Source organism: Cetorhinus maximus, chromosome 22, assembly GCF_964194155.1.
Source record: "Cetorhinus maximus chromosome 22, sCetMax3.hap1.1, whole genome shotgun sequence".
NCBI classification, from domain to species: Eukaryota; Metazoa; Chordata; class Chondrichthyes; order Lamniformes; family Cetorhinidae; genus Cetorhinus; species Cetorhinus maximus.
In genome coordinates, this window is record NC_135900.1 from 4,318,988 (window position 1) to 4,335,917 (window position 16,930).

Consider the following 16,930-nt stretch of genomic DNA (forward strand, 5'->3'; position numbering starts at 1 on the left):
ATCGATTATAATCAATTGGGGATTAGAACATTCTCCTGCATCCCAAAGGGGAATGGGATAACTGAGCAATGAGCCACTCCTCCACTGATCAGTTTATTGCTCTTGTTCATACCTTTTAACTCTCTCTCTCTCTTACGGATGATTTAGATATAAAGCAACCACTATGATTTTACATTTTGGGTGGTTAAATCAGATAATTGTATCAGGAGTAGTGGAGTGCATCGCTACGATGTCTCCTTCATATTTGTGAGCTGGGCCCTGAGCTGTGTGCTCTGTCCTGGGTGACCACACTGGTCATACACTGGAGAATTTCTCATTTCCCATTTGTGCACCAGGTATCTGCATCTGCCATGGTTTGTGCGGACAGAGGTCGATAGACTTTTGGGTTCTCAGGGAATTAAAGGGATGGTTTGAGCTGATGGAGTTGAGATAGAAGATCAGCCAGGGTCTTGTTGAATGGCAGAGCAGGCTCAAAGGGCCAAATGGCCTACTCCAGCTCCTATTTCGTACGTTTCTACCGATGTGGTTTAGGGTTGCCCACGAGCTTCAGGGAAGATTGAAACCTGGGACCTTGTGTTTGGATCCTTGACAAGTTTATTTCGTGTGATTTCTTGTGGATTCCATTCAGCTTCCCAAGGTTTATCAGGGCTGAAGTTGCACTTTTGAAGGATAGGCTCACGGTCCAAGGGCTTGTGTGACTTCGAGCGACGTTGGGGGACATCGTTGAGATCCTGGCGCCCGGGAAGACATTCGCTTTCCTTGATTTACTGGACTTCCCGGAGGATTGCAGGGTCTCGGATAATGTATAGGGGAACGATGTGCAGCAGCACAGGCAACCAGGGTGTTGGGGTCGATTTGGGTGATTTCCAGTGATACACCATATTGCAATGGTTCATTTGGACATCAACAAGTTGGGTGTGACTACTTCTGGTCCAAACTGATGCACAGTTCTTGGCTAGAGAGCACACACTTTTTAATTGATTTCCATCGAATGCTTTGATCTGCCCTCGGTGCCCTTTGACCAGCAGTAAACTGAAGTCCCACAACGATGCTTGTGTGCCCAAGGTTCTGGGTGCAGTGTGATGAACTCTCCCGATTGGGCACAGTTGGCATAAACTCGCCAATCAGACCTGGGGGTGTGGACAATTCTATGGGCAGAGACTTCATCAGGTGAACTGAGTTATGAAACTGCGTAAAGCAAAGAGTCATGGCCCCCAACTCACTCACACTCAAAAATCTGCAACCTATTTGCGGAGTTAGGATGCGAAAGCTCCATGCTTGTGGCTCAAGTACACCTTTGCACTCCTGAATTTACTGGTGCCAAGACGAATTAAATATGAAACGATTGAAACGTTCATTAAATAGAAAATCCTGGAGTTAAAAAAAAATTCTCACCTATGACTTCCAGGTCAAAAGTGCAACTGTCAAATTTGTCCTTCCATGTCACTTCACAGCGATAGTTACCAGTATAATTGTCCTTTGCTTTGATAATTTGCATCTCAAAGGTGTGAATCTGCAAAAAAAGGAGCAATTTTCATATAATGAGGGTAACTCATGAGAAAAGACAGTGACAGGTGGATCTTAAAAGGCCAGTTTACTCTTCAAGGAAAACCAGGAACTCAACATTTTTAAAATTCATTCATGGGATGTGGGCTTCGCTGGTTGGGCCAGCAATTATTACCCATCCCTAGTTGCCCTTGGGAAAGTGGTGGTGAGCTGCCTTCTTCAACTGCTGCAGTCCATGTGGTGTAGGTACACCCACAGTGCTGTTAGGAAGGGAGTTCCAGGATTTTGACCTGGCGACAGTGATGGAACGGCCGATATATTTCCAAGTCAGGATGATGAGTGACTTGGAGGCAAAATCCCAGCTGGTGGTGTTCCCATCTATCTGCTGCCCTTGTCCTTCTAGTTGGTAGAGGTCGTGGGTTTGGAAGGTGCTGTCTAAGGGGCCTTGGTGAATTCCTGCAGTGCATCTTGTAGATGGTACACACTGCTGCTACTGCGCGTCGGTGGTGGAGGGAGTGAATGTGGTGCCAATCAAGTGGGCTGTTTTGTCCTGGACGGTGTCCAGCTTCTTGAGTGTTGTGGGGGCTGCACTCATCCAGGCAAGTGGAGAGTATTCCACACACTCCTGACTTGTGCCTTGTAGATGGTGGACAGGCTTTGGGGAGTCAGGAGGTGAGTCACTTGTCGCAGGATTCTGAGCCTCTGACCTATTCTTGTAGCCACAGTATTTATATGGCTAGTCCAGTTCAGTTTCTGATCAATGGTAACCCCCAGGTTGTTGATAGAGGGGGTTTCAGTGATAGTGAGGCGTCAACTCTGCAGTATTGCTCTGGATTGTGCAGGAATTAAAGAGTAATATTAAAATCATAAGGACATTGAAAATTATGTATTTTTTTGAATTTCTTTGAACACATTTGTTTTTAGTAATAAAAAATTTCTTCCCCAGAAAGCAGTGGAGATTGGGTCATTGAATTTATTCAAGGCTGAGTTAGGCAGATTATTGACAGACAATGGAGTCACAGATTACGGTGGGGGGTTGGGGGTGAGGGGCTGGGACAGACAGGAAGGTGGAGTCAAGACCACAATCAGGTCAGCCATGATCTGATCGAATGGCAGAGGAGGCTCAATGGGCCGAATGGCCTACTCGTGCTCCTAAGTCCTATGTTCCTAATCCTATGTAATATTGAGGGGAGGGGGTGGCATGGAAAGGCATTTTGACTGGGCAGGGAAGTTGGAGGTATAGACTGAGTCATAAAATCATAGAATAGTTACAACATAGGAGGCCATTCGGCCCATTGTGTCCATGCCAGCTCTCTGCAACTCATCTCGTTCTACTCCCCCACCTTTTTCGTGTAGCCCTGAAAAACTTTTCTCTTCAGATGATTATCGAATTCCCTTTTGAAAGCCACAATTGAACCTGCCTCCACCACACTCTCAGGCAGTGCACTCCAGATCCTAACCACTCGCTGTGTGAAAGTTTTTCCTCATGTCAGTTCAGAGAGAGTTTACTAGACTAATACCTGGAATGGGCGGGTTGTCTTATGAGGAAAGGTTGGACAGGCTAGGCTTGTGTCAACTGGTGTTTAGAAGAGTAAGAGGTGACTTGATTGAAAAGTATAAGATCCTGAAGGCTCTTGACAGGGTGGATGTGGAGAGGATGTTTCCTCTTGTGGGAGAATCTAGAACTAGGGGTCACTGTTTAAAAATAAGGGGTCACCCATTTAAACCAGAGATGAGGAGAATTTTTTTTTCTTTCAGAGGGTAATGAGTCTTTGGAACTCTCTTGCTCCAAAGGTGGTGGACGCAGTCTTTCAATATTTTTAAGGCAGAGGTAGATAGATTCTTGATAAGCAAGGGGATGAAGGGTTATCGGGGGTAGGTGGGAATGTGGGGTTGAGGTTACAATCAGATCAGCCATGAGCTTATTGAATGGCGGAGCAGGCTCGAGGGGCCGAGTGGCCTACTCCTGCTCCTAATTCGTATGTTCGTATGTCGTCTTGCTTCTTTTGCCAATTACCTTAAAATATGTCCTCTGGCTCTTGACCCTTCTGCCAATGGGAACAGTTGTTCCCTATCTGTCAAGACCCTTCATGGTTTTGAAAGCCTCTATCATATCTCCTCTTAATCTCCTCTTCTCTAAAGCAATCAGCCCCAGTTTCTCCAACCTATTCTTACAACTGAAGTCCCTCATCTCTATAACCATTCTCGCGGGAGATCATATTATGAATCTTCCAGGAATATATCCAACTAGAATTGGGACCCACATCACGGTTCCATTTTTTATGCATTTTGTTTTGCTTCTGCATAATTCGTCACTATCTGAAATCATCATTAAGCCAAACTCAAAGTAATGAGGGATCGTATTTTTAAAATTATTGTAAGAGTCAGAAGACAGGTTAGTACTATTACACAGAGTGCTGTTGGACTATAGAATGCTTTACCACAGGAAGCAGTTGAGGTAGAGACTAGTGAAACTTTTAAGGGAAAATTGGATAAATAGTTGAAGCATATTATTGAATTTGAAAGACTTCAGTGACACTGGGGCTAAGAGGATAGGTAGCGTCGACTAGGCTTGTATTCTCCTGAGTAAAGATTAAGGGGTGATCTAATTGAGATGTCTAAAATGATTAAAATAATTGAATTAGGGAGACAGAGAGGAACTATATCCTCTGGTGGGGTTTGTCCAGAACATTAAAATCCAGGCCTTTCAAGGGTGATGTCAGGAAGCACTTCTTCACACAAAGGGGAAATCTGGAACACTCTCCCACTAAAAAGCAATTGAGGTTGATAGATTTTCTTTGGGTGAGGATATCATGGAATCAAAGGTAACTGGACGGAGTAAAGATACAATGACCCTAACTGAATGGTGGAGCAGGCTCACTGGGCTGAATGGCCTCCTCCCATTCCTATGTTGAAAGTGAGCTGGTTTGGTGAAACAAGGGTCTTTCTGAAAAAAAAAAGTTACAAGATGGAAACTGGAACGTGCTCGACAAAACGTATGAAAGAGAATTGGCTGCGGCACGGTTGATGACACCAGGGTCACAGCTAATTTAAAAATAGCCCAGTGTGTCTGAAATTCATCCCTTGGTCAAATAATCCCAAAGGTCCTTTTATGGTCTGTCGCATCAACAGCTGAGATTAATACACAACAGCATGAGCCTGGCAAAGAATAGCAAAGTGCCATAAATAGCTAAAGGTACAACCTCTTCAAAACTGTGCTCTACAAATATGAAACACAATTGGAACCATGGCACCCCCACAGCGTCAAGGCAGCTGCTTGGAATAAACTGGAAGATCATTTATGCTTTCACATTGGCAGTCATTGAGATGATTGATTCTCTGGAACCCACTGGGTTATAACAGGCACTGAGAGGACAGAACTCCAGTGCCGGGCTTGGTGGAGGGAGGAGCTGGTGGAAGTGGAAAGAGAAGTCCAGTAGGGAAGTCCAAGAAGCTTGTTGGGGATCTGGAAATGGGTCAGAATCTGAATCCATCCAGTTTCAATCCCGGCCCAATTTCCATTAGAGGGAACGGGTTTTTATTTAATATTCATTCATGGGATGTGGGCTTTGCTGGCTGGGCCAGCATTTATTGCCCATCCCTAGTTGCCCTTGAGAAGGTGGTGGTGAGCTGCCCTCTTGAACTGCTGCAGTCCATGTGATGTAGGTACATCCACAGTGCTGTTAGGGAGGGAGTTCCAGGATTTTAACCCAGCGACAGTGAAGGAATGGCGATATATTTCCAAGTCAGGATGGTGAGTGACTTGGAGAGGAACTTCCAGGTGGTGGTGTTCCCATCTATCTGCTGCCCTTGTCCTTCTAGGTGGTAGTGGTCGTGGGTTTGGAAAATGCTGTCTAAGGAGCCTTGGTGAATTCCTGCAGTGCATCTTGTAGATGGTACACACTGCTGCTACTGTGTGTCAGTGTGGGGGTAGTGAATGTTTGTGGATGGGGTGCCGATCAAGCAGGCTGCTTTGTCCTGGACAGTGTATAGCTTCTTGAGTGTTGTTGGAGCTGCACTCATCCAGGCAAGTGGAGAGTATTCCATCACACTCCTGACTTGTGCCTTGTAGATGGTGGACAAGCTTTGGGGAGTCAGGAGTTGAGTTACTCATTGCATAATTCCTAGCCTCTGGCCTGTTCTTGTAGCCACTGTATTTATATGGCTAGTCCAGTTCTGTTTCTGGTCAATGGTAACCCCCAGGATGTTGATAGTGGGGGATTCAGCAATGGTGATTGAATGTCAAGGGGTGATGGTTAGATTCCCTCTTGTTGGAGATGGTCATTGCCTGGTACTTGTGTGGCACGAATGTCACTTGCCACTTCTCTGCCCAAGTCTGGATATTGTCCAGGTCTTGCTGCATTTGGACATGGACTGCTTCAGTATCTGAGGAGTCGCAAATGGTGCTGAACATTGTGCAATCATCAGCGAACATCCCAATTCTGACCTTATGATGGAAGGAAGGTCATTGATGAAGCAGCTGAAGATGGTTGGGCCTAGGATAGTATCCTGAGGAAGTTGTCTGTTCATACACGTTTTACATTCCGGGGGTGTTCCCAGGATATCATGGAAATCCTGCCACTGATGGCCTCCTCAGGTACAACTCTTACCAGTGAAGCAGCAGGGGTGAGACCCCCACTGAAAGACCAACAAAGGCTTAGAGAAAAGGCATCAATCCCACAAGGGGATGGATTATTCTTAGGGACAGTGGGAAAATGAACTCACTTTGCTTTGCTGGCTCACATTAGTACCATCCAGCAGAATGGCGTGAGTAGGGGAGGGGAGGGTTGGCGGCAGGATTCTCTGAAGTACCCCCTCCAGACTGTCGTGGTGACCACTATCCTTGTGATTTGGGATGGGCACTTGGGAGTTCCTTTCCCTCGATGCTATCCAGTTGCAGAGATGGGACTTGGCAATTTTAAGCACTGGGTTTTGTAGCTGCAGAAAGTAAGGCCACACTCATGCTCCAACTGGAGTCTTATTGCAAGGTAGTTCAAATTTAACAGATAGAATTAGACTGATAATCTAGAGGCCTGGATTTCCAGAGAATGCGAATGCTCTGGAATTCTCTATTCACTAATGTCCCTTTAGGGGAGGAAACTTGTCCATTGTTAACCAGTTCTGGGCCTATACAAGAACATAAGAATCAAGAGCTGGAGTACACTATTCGGCCCCCCCCAAGCCTGCTTTGCCATTCAATAAGATCATGGTGGATCTTCTACCTCAGGTACAACTTCCTGCACTCTCCCCATATTCCTCAATTCCCAATTAGCATCCAAAATTCTATGGATTTTGAGACTGAACATACTCAACAACTGAACATTCAGCTCTCTGGGATGGAGCATTCCAAAGATTCACAACCATCTGAGTGAAGAAATTTCTCCTCACCTCAGTCCTAAGTGGCTGACCCTTTATCCCGAGACTGTGCCCCAGTGTTCCAGACTCCCCAGGGGAAACGTTTTCTCAGCAGCTACCCTGTCAAGCAACTTCAGGAATGTACATGGGCAGGATTTTGCCCTTGGCGGGGGTGCTCAGTGGGGATGGGCGGGGACAGTCGAGATGCTGTCCGCTGCCTGTGATTGGCTCCGCACCGCGATTTCATGTGAGTGGGCCAATTGAGGCCTGCCCTGCGTGGATCGCGAGCAGCAGCGCTGAGGGCTACCTGTGCGGTCAGGGGGGAGGAGGGCAAGCGGGCCGAAGGCTCAAGAAAGAGCGCGTCAATTTCCCTGAGGTACGGAGTTGCCTCAGTGAGATGAGATGCTGTTTAAAAAAAAAGAAAGAAAATAAAAATGCAATAAGACATGTTCCCTCATGTGACTCTGTCACATGAGTTGGGACACATTTTTAATTCAAAAGTAAAATTTTTATTTTATTTTTATTTGCTTTAGGAAACCTCATCCCTTCCGTGGATGAGGTTTCCTAAAAAATGTAAAGGTCGCTTGGCCTTTTCGCCTGCTCAACAACCATTAGGTTGGACAGACAGCGTAAATTTCAATTTAATTAACTTCTTAATGGCCTTAATAGGCCTTTTAATTGTCGGTGGGTGCGCAGCCGGCTCAGGTGCACGCCCGCCGAATGAAATATCGCGAGACTGCGCAGTGATGTCAGGATGCTCACCCGACGTCATCGCGCATCGTTTCACACTCGGGCATGTTGGGCGCACACCCACATGCTGAGTGTAATATTCTGTCCTATGTTTCAATGAGGTCACATCTCCAGGGAGTATAGTCCAAAATCTTTCCCTGTAGGACAATCAGTCTAGTGAACCTTTATTGCACTCTCTTTAAGGCAAGTATATCCTTCCCTAGATAAGGATAAAGTAACCTAGGTATGGTCTCACCAAGGCCCTGTGTAATTGCAGTAAAACTTCTTTACCCTTACACTGCAATCCCTTTGCAATGGAGGCTAACACACTAGTTATTATCCTAATTGCTCGATACAGAATGCTAGCTTTCTGTGATTCATATAGAATCACCCAGGCCCCTCTGAACACTAACATTTCCCAGTCTCTCACCCTTCAAAAAATATTCTGCTTTTCTGTTTTCCTACCAAAATGTCGAACTTCACACTTCTCCACATTATATTCCATCCGCCAGATTTTTGCCCAACCTGCTTAAGTCCTTTTGCAGTCTCTTTGTATCTTCCTTACAGCTTATTTTACCACCCAACCCTATATTGGCAGCAAACTTGGATACATTAATCCAGTTCCCTCATCCTATTCACTGATATAGATTGTAAATAACTGAAGCCCAAGCATTGGTCCTTGTGGTACCCCTCTAGTTACAGCCTTCTAACTGGAAGCACGTCCAGTTATTCCGAATCTTTGTTTTCTGTTCATTAACCAATCGTCAATTCATGCTCATATCTTATCCCCAATCCCACCAGCCCTGTGATATTTTCTTGTGTGTTAATTTATCAAATGCTTTTTGAAAATCTAAATACACCACATCCTCTGGTTCCCCCTTATCTACGTCATTGGTTACAACCTCAAAAACTCCAACAGATTTGACAAACACAATTTGCCTTTCATAAATCCATGTTGACTCTGCCCAGTAATATTATGATTCTCTAAGTGCCCTATTATCACATCCCTAATGGCATCCAGCATTTCTCTATTAGTGAAGTCAGGTTAACTGGCCTGTAGTTCTCTGTTTTCTTTCTCTCTCATTTCTTGAATAGCAGGATTATTTATACTACCTTGCAATCCACGGGGACCATTCCAGAACCACACCAATGTGGTTAACTCTTAGCTGTCCTCTGAAGTGGCCTAGCAAACTAATCAGTTTGGAGCAACTAGGGATGGGCAATAAATGCCAGCCTTGCCAGCGACTTACCTGTCCCAAGAATGAATAACAAAAGAGACCCATAGGCCATGACTCCCTGAATTGCTGTTACTGTTTACAATGGTACAAGCTTCTCAATAACAGACTGAATTCATAAAACCAGCTCTGACTGAGAGCTCACCCTCCATCTGGATGAAAGCAGGGCACAGGGTCAGGCCTCTATTCTGGGCTGGACCTGAAACTTTCACTTCCACACCGCAGTTTGGAGTTTAAATGGAGCCCAAAAAAACAATTGATGCCATCTACCCTTTCCACTAAAGAGGGACTTGCATTTATAAAGCACCTTACAGGCGTCCCAAAGGACTAATTTTTCATAAGATGTGGGCATCACTGGCACGGCCAGCATTTGTTGCCCATCCCTAAAGGCCCTTGGACATTTAAGAGAGTCAACCATCTTGCTGGTCTAGAATCACATGTAGGCCAGACCAGGTAAGGATGGTAGATTTCCTTCCTCCAAGGGCATTAGTGAACCAGATGGGTTTTTACAATAATCATGGTCACTATGACTGAAACTAGCTTTTCATTCCATATTTTATTAACTGAAATTAAATTCCACCAGTTGCTATTGTGGGATGTGAACCCATGCCTCAAGAGTATTAGCCTGGACCTCTAGAATGCTAACCCAGTAACATTACCACTATGCCACCATCCACCCCAACCAATGAAGTGTTTTTTGAAATGTAACAACTGTCGTAAGGTAGGAAACATGGCTGTCAATTAGCACACAGTAAGATCCCACAAACTGCAAAGTGATGTTGACCAGTTAAACTGTTTTAGTGATGTTGGTTGAAGGATAAACATTGGCCAGGACGCCAGGGAGAACTCTCTTGTTCTTTAAAATAGTGCCATTGGATCTTTTAAGCCCACCTGAGAGGACAGACAGAGCTTTGGTCTCAATGTCTTAAAGACAGCACCTCTGACACCTCAGCACCCCCTTGCTGTGCGTTAAGAGTGTAAGTCTAGATTTTGTGTTCAAGCCTCTGGAGTGGGACTTGAACCCTCACAACTTTTGACATTGAGGCAGGAGAGATAGTCACTGAGCCACGACTACACCAAAAGTGCAGGTTCACCTCTGGCACTTACAGATCAGTGATTTAAACTGTTTGCTACATGACCTGAAGTCAGAAAGCAAGTGTTTGATGAGAAGGCAGCAAAAAAAAAGCAGGAAAACATTTTTAGAAAAATGTGTGTTTCTTACCCTGGTGATTCTGTCAAAGGTTTCCTTCAGCTGCAGATGTTTCCCCGCCTTGCTTGCAAGATCCAGCCATTTCCCCTTGAACCATTTGGCATTTGGCTTTCGCAGTAGGTCCTTGGCTTCAACCTTTGCCACGAAGGTAATATCCCCACCTTTAAAAAGGGCATTAGCAGTCTGATGTTAGGGAGGTCAAGTTTGGAGCTGGAGCTTTCTACATGGTAGCTCAAGGGAACAATGCCAATGATGAACTCTTCAAGCTCCTCAATGACTGATACAGTGAGGAGTGAAGACTAGGAAGATCCTAGTCTTCATTCTCACTATAAGCTGAGTTAGCTGACCTCATCTAGAGTGGTGGTAAAGAGCATCTCAAAATCACAAAAATCATAAATATTGGTATACAAGCGCAGCAAGTGATTAGGAAGGCAAATGGAATGTTGGCGTTTATTGCAAAGGGAAGGGTATATTAAAGTAGGGAAGTCTTACTGCAGCTGGTCAGGGTCTCGGTGAGACCACATTTGGAATACTGTGTACAGTTTTGGTCTCCTTATTTGAAAAAGGATATAATTGCATTCAAATCAGTTCAGGAAAGGTTTGCTCAACTCATTCCTGGGATGAAAGGCTTATCTTATGAAGAAAGCATAAAGGTTCAGCCTTTACCATTGGAATTTAGAAGAACGAGAGGTGATCTTATTGAAACATACAAGACCCTGAGGGGGCTTGACAGGGTAGATACCCGGAGGACGTTTCCTCTTGTGGGAGAGTCTAGAATCAGGAGACAGAGTTTAAGAATAAGAGGTCTCTCTTTTAAGACAGAGATGAGGACATTTTTTTCTCTCTCAGAGGGTCTGTGGAATTCTCTTTAGACAGCAGCAGAGGCTGGGTCATTGAATTTATTGAGTTGGACAGATTTTTGATAAACAAGGGAGTTAGGGGTTATGGGGGGCAGACAGGAAAATGGAGTTGAGACCACAATCAGATCAGCCATGATCTTACTGAATGGTGGCACGAGCTCGAAGAGCTTACTCCTGCTCCTAAGTCCTATGTTCCTATCTATAGTAGATTTCAGTGCTGTTGGGTTAAGGAGGGGACAATTGGGCCATGATTAATTTCCCTGGTTGCTGCTGGCTGAATGGCTATCGGGTGAAGGCAGTTTGGGTTTCACTGTTACACCCTTCACTGTTCCATATATTTATGTTGACTTTCACTATCTTAGATTCACTTGAAGAATGGACACTTGGGCAAAGTATCAGAGAGGCTAATGCATTGGAAGATTCAGGAAGGGCAAGAGGAAACACAGAAAAAGATGACACAATCATACAATTGGAGCTAGACCATTTAGGATTGAAATTAGGAAACATTTCTTTCACACAAAGCATCATGAAAATTTGGAATTCTCTCCCCTAAAGGGCTGTGGATGCTGGGGTCAAATGAAGTTTTCAAGACAGAGGTTAGTCGTTTGGTAGTTCAGAGCCTGAGTATTGCTGAGAAAAGAGACAGGCCTAAGCTTTTCGTCTTGCACTCATCGGGGCATTCATAAGAATAGCAATATAAGTGGAAAACAACAATTTGTACTGTGAAGAGAGTGCTGATTGGTTGGCAAGCGTCATTGCCATGCAGAATGCACCAGTGATGTGACTGACAGTTAACTGCCACGAATGCCAACCAATCAGCACTCTCTTCACATACACTATAAATTGTTGTTTTCTCCTCATATTGGCATTCTTGAGAATGTTCTGATGAGTGCAAGACAAAAACGTGGACATGTCTCTTTTTTCAGCAATACTCAAGACACAGATTGATAGATTTAAGAATATGAAGGGATATGGAGCAAAGATAGGTAATGGAGATTTAGGTATACTGACCATCATCTAATTGAGTGACAGAATAGAATTGAGGGGATGAACAGGCCTCCTTCTGTAATGATCCACTGGGGCTGTTATTTGTGGTGTTATAAAATGATCACATAACTTGAAGGTGGGGTGGGGAGTGTATGTATCATGATGTACAAAACATTACAGTTGCCTGTAAGTCACTACAAATGTATCAAGTCCATCAATTTACCAAGATAACTGACATTATAACAGTTTTAGAGTAAGAGATTCAATAAAAAACAAGACATAAAATGGATCATTGAGTAGAAACATAGAGGAATTTGATGACTGATGAACAAAAATGGAAAATTATTTTAGCTTTGAAAGGGGCACAGTCCAGGTTAATCAGAATGATATTGGAGTTAAAATACTGAAAAATTAAGTGCAGAAAATGACAGAAACACACAACATCTGGAATGAGCAAAGCGAGTTTAGCTTTCCAATGAAGCTTCCCTGTTGAATCCATCAGGGGACAGGCTTTCTCTTGCAGAGTTATTTATCGCTAGATGAATACCTAAGATTGGAAACTCACCAACGGTGACAGTCCCGCTCTGAGGCTTCTCGATGAATAGAGTTGACCGTGTCGAATCGTCAAGTTTAGCCAGCTCCTCTGTAGCTGCTTCTCCACAGGACCATACTGCCCAGCCATAAAATGAACAAAACCACAGATTAGAATCTGCTTTGTGCACAGGTTTAACGCTGAGATACTCCTTTCTGTGCTTTTATTTTTTGTTTTCTTCGTTCCGAGCTCCTCAAATCGTGCTGTTAAAACACAGGTTAGCTTTGGGGTAGGACACAATTTCAACTTGTTACATTCATGATAATGTTGGTTAATATGGGTTGTGACACTTATGGGATTGCGGTTCAAGGGAATCAGTTTGACAAAGGACCATTTCGTGTTATGCGACAACACCCTGAATGGGATAAAATTGTTCGAAGTCCACATGACAACAATCACACAGCAGATGTCAATATATATATATATATCGATGCATTCTTTCACCAAAAACAAAGCAAGGGATTCTGTGCTTAGAGATGAACAATTTGCTAGTGCATCATTTAATGCAAATTGTTAAACATTTCATGGCAGCTGGGTACGCATGATGCTGTGGACTGTCAAGACATTAAGACAGAGGTGACAATTCAGTGTGGCCTTGTCATGAGTCAAGAACTCAGATGTTGAAGAGTTATGGAACCATGAGAAGATGGAGTTAAGGTTGGAGAAGATGGAGTTAAGGGATTCCTACTCTGTGGGAGGGAAACAGTCACCAGTGCCTCAAGACTTGAGAGACTCACTGACAGCTTCCATTAGCATCAATGCAGCTTGGAACTATCTGCCATTCGCAGTTCCTCCAACATTTTTCAACAACAATGCCATCACACAGAAAGAAAATTGAACCATCGAGAAATCTTGAATGCACGACATATATATTGGCAATGTGGTGACGTGTCGTGTCAGGTGGTTCAGAAGCAGACATACCCGAATCTTTCCTGGCCACTGCAGAATCGGAAGGCTTTTCGTCTGTTTTGGAAACAGATACTGGTCAAACCGAAGCTTTGAGATACACAAGAAGTTTCAGCATTAACATGGGGTTAACAGTAGGATTACCAACTCCGGGTTGGGCGTGATTCTCAAGGTTTTAACACATGATTCTTTGACCCCAACCACCTCTCCCCATCGTGCTCACGGCATTGGTGCTCCAACATGTCCATCCTCGGCAAGGCCCCCAAGAAGACAGACTCTGCTCTTCAATTGGATGACTCTTGACTCTCAAACAAACAGCCAATTTTTCGTTATCTCTGATTTGTTTAACAATTAATAAATAAAAGTGCTCTAAGAAAATATAACCAACATACAAATATTGTTAAAATGCTGCTGTGACTTTTTGCTCTCCAGGGTGTTGCTTACAGCGGTGTCCCCGAAGATTAATCTTTAAATCCTGGAGACGCCCGACCAGTCTTGGAGGGTTGGCTCAGTGTTCTTTTCTGTATATGGCAGGAGGTGTCAGCTGTGGCTCAGTTCATAGCACCCTCGCCTTTGAATCAGAGGGTTGTGGGTTCATGTCCCACTCCCGGAAACCAAGAACTGTGATTGTACTCAAAAGAGTTGCAATCTGTGACTGTTGATAATGCGAAAGAATTTTTAGAGGTGTCAGCTGTGGCTCAGTTCATAGCACCCTCGCCTTTGAATCAGAGGGTTGTGGGTTCATGTCCCACTCCCGGGAACCAAGAATTGTGATTGTACTCGAAAAGAGTTGCAATCTGTGACTGTTGATAACTCGAAAGAGTTTCTATCCATGCTAATATGTTAATCCCTACACCAGTCTTGGAGGGTTGGCAACCCTGAGTTGCAAGGGAATGCTTTCTTTCTGACAGTAAATTTACGACTAGCTACTTACCTCAAAACCAAAGGAATCCTACTGAGCAAAAAATAAAGCATTATTTCCAGCCCTAATTTCCATTTCCTATTTTTACCCCCTTTTTTGCCCCTTTGAAGGAATTTGGTGTGTATGGATCAAAGATAGCAGTGTCCCATTGACACCTCACTCCTGTGAAATTGGCCTTCACTTTGGAGCCCAGGCAAATGGTGACAAGATCTACCTGGGTCACTGAAAATCCAGCTCCAAACCAGTCCTCAGCTGTGGGAAAGTTTCTTCTTGGTTGTTAACAACAAGGCTGAATGTGTTGTTGACTCTTAATGACCCCTGACGGGGCGCAACAAACCAACCAATTATGTCAACCCTCTGCAAAGAATTCTGGGCAACTGGTGGCAGTTAATTAATGGCGGCCATGACAGGGATGGTCACATTTCGAGCACGAATAACACAAGGAAACAGGGAAGATTTTGTATATTTGCTAATTCTTGCAGGGTTTATTGAAAAAGAAAGTGATTGCACTTATATGGCGTCTTTCACGTCATCAGGGTGTCTCAAAGCCCTTCATAGCCAATTAATTATTTCTGAAGTGTAGCCACTGTTATAACATAGGATACACGAAAGCTAATTTGTGCACAGCAAGATCCCACAAACATGCAATGAGATAATCTGCTGAGGGGTAAGTGTTGGCCAGGACACCAGAGAGCAGTCAAGCGCTGTCCTTCAGGATAATGCTGTGGGATCCTCTATTCCTAAATGCCTGCCTGAGAGTGTAGGTAGGGCCTCAGTTTAATGTCCCATCAGAAAGACAACATAGTGGATCCAGGGCATGGTAATGTAGTTACTGGATCATTGATCCAGAAGATTGGGCTAGTAATCAAGTAGGTTGTGGACACAAATCTCACCAGGGGAATTTGAGATTGGTTTAAAAACTCTGGAGATGAAGGAAGCTGACATCAGTAACTTGGCCATGGGGATGTCGGATTGTTGTAATGACGCTGCTAATGTTCTTTCAGGGAAAAATAAAATCTATTGTCCTTACCCAGACTGGTATACATGTTATATAGCCATTTACTAAGGGTTTGAAAGGCACAGGAGAGGGCGCGGAGAACATTTACAAAGATGATACAAAAAATGCGCAGGTATACATATCAGGAAAGGATTGACAAACTGCGTCTCTGTCTCAGGGAAAAAGAAAACTAAGGGGTGACCTAAAAGAGGTCTTTGAAATGATGAAAGGTTTTGAAAAGGCAGAAAAAGAGAGAATGTGGGGATAAGCATAACTAGAGCCCATTAATATAAGATAGTCACCGAGAAATCCAATAGGGAATTCAGAAGAAACTTCCTTATCCAGAGAGTGGTGAGAATGTGGAACTCGCTACCACAGGGAGTGGTTGAAGTGGACAGTATAAATACATTGAAGGAGAAGCTAGACAAACGTATGAGGGTGAAGTGAATAGAGGGTTACAATGATAAATTTAGACGAGGGAAGATGGGAGGTGGCTCAAGTGGAGCATAAACACCAGCATTGACTAGATGGGCTGAATGGCCTATTTAGTGCTGCATATCCTATGTAATCCTATGCATCACCAACATAGTTGATTTTTACTTGTCCTCTGAAGTGGCCAAGCAAGCCATTCAATAAACTGTTACAAAGAATTCAGGGCAACTAGGGATGAGCAATAAAAGCCAGCCTTGCCAGTGATGCCCTCATCCTGAGAGTGTGGAAATGAAAGAATGAGGCAGAAATCCCCTACAGTAGAGAGGGCATGCTGTCAGCTGTGGCTCAGTTGGTATCACCCTTGCCACTGGGTCAGAGGTTGTGGGGTTCAGGTTTCACTTCAGGACTTGAGCCAGAAGAAGGAGCTATTTTTCAGATAAGACATTACACTGAAGCCCTATCTGCCCTCTCAGGTGGATGCAAAAGGTCTCATAGCACTATTTAGAAGTCCCCCTGCTGTCCTGGCCAATATTTATTCCTCAATTAACACCAATCAAAAACAGATTGTCTGGTCATTATCACATTGCTGTTTGTGGGAGCTTGCTGTGTGCAAATTGGCTGCCAACCTTGTCATTGGCTGCTTACATCACACCAGTGAGTACACTTCAAAGGTACTTTATTGACTGTAAACACTCTGGGATGTTCGGTGGTTGTGAAAGGAGCTATAGAAATGCAAGTCTTGCTTTTTTTCCTTTCATTTATAACAGGGAACAAGTGACAACATCAAAAATACGATGGACCAGATTCTCGATAGGACTGAAATGTTATCAGTCCTTTTCTCCCCAAGCAGTTACATCCATCACAAAGCAAATTCCCAACAATCACAATCTCCAGTGACCTCAAACTGCCAGGAATGAATTACAACCCGCATTAGTAGAACAATCATCATTTCTTAATAGACCAAAAGTTTCCTAAATGTGGAAATGGAGCTTTTCATAAATCGAGGAATGGACGAGGGAAGCCAGGCATGTCCATCTAGCTCATTCAGCCAGTGAAACTTACCATCCCCCATCAAAGTGTCTAACTCCTTCTTGAATGACTCCAGGATTTTCACCTCACTCAACCTCTTCAGATTAGTCATCAGCATTTATGTGAAGGAATGCTTCAGTAAGGAACTTGTCTTCAAACAGAATTGGCTT

General features: G+C 44.0%; 1 protein-coding gene across 1 annotated transcript in view; it reads right to left on the reverse strand.

Moving 5' to 3' along the window:
* The window catches only part of mybpc1 (myosin binding protein C1), a 129,353-nt gene that overhangs the window by 76,806 nt on the left and 35,617 nt on the right, over positions 1–16,930 (reverse strand). Inside the window, exons 8-11 of the mRNA XM_078568552.1 lie at positions 13,396–13,437; positions 12,448–12,552; positions 10,048–10,196; positions 1,396–1,513 (exon numbers count right to left, since the gene is read on the reverse strand). Of these exons, the coding sequence (XP_078424678.1) occupies positions 1,396–1,513; positions 10,048–10,196; positions 12,448–12,552; positions 13,396–13,437 (414 nt within the window). The remainder of the gene's footprint in view (positions 1–1,395; positions 1,514–10,047; positions 10,197–12,447; positions 12,553–13,395; positions 13,438–16,930) is intronic.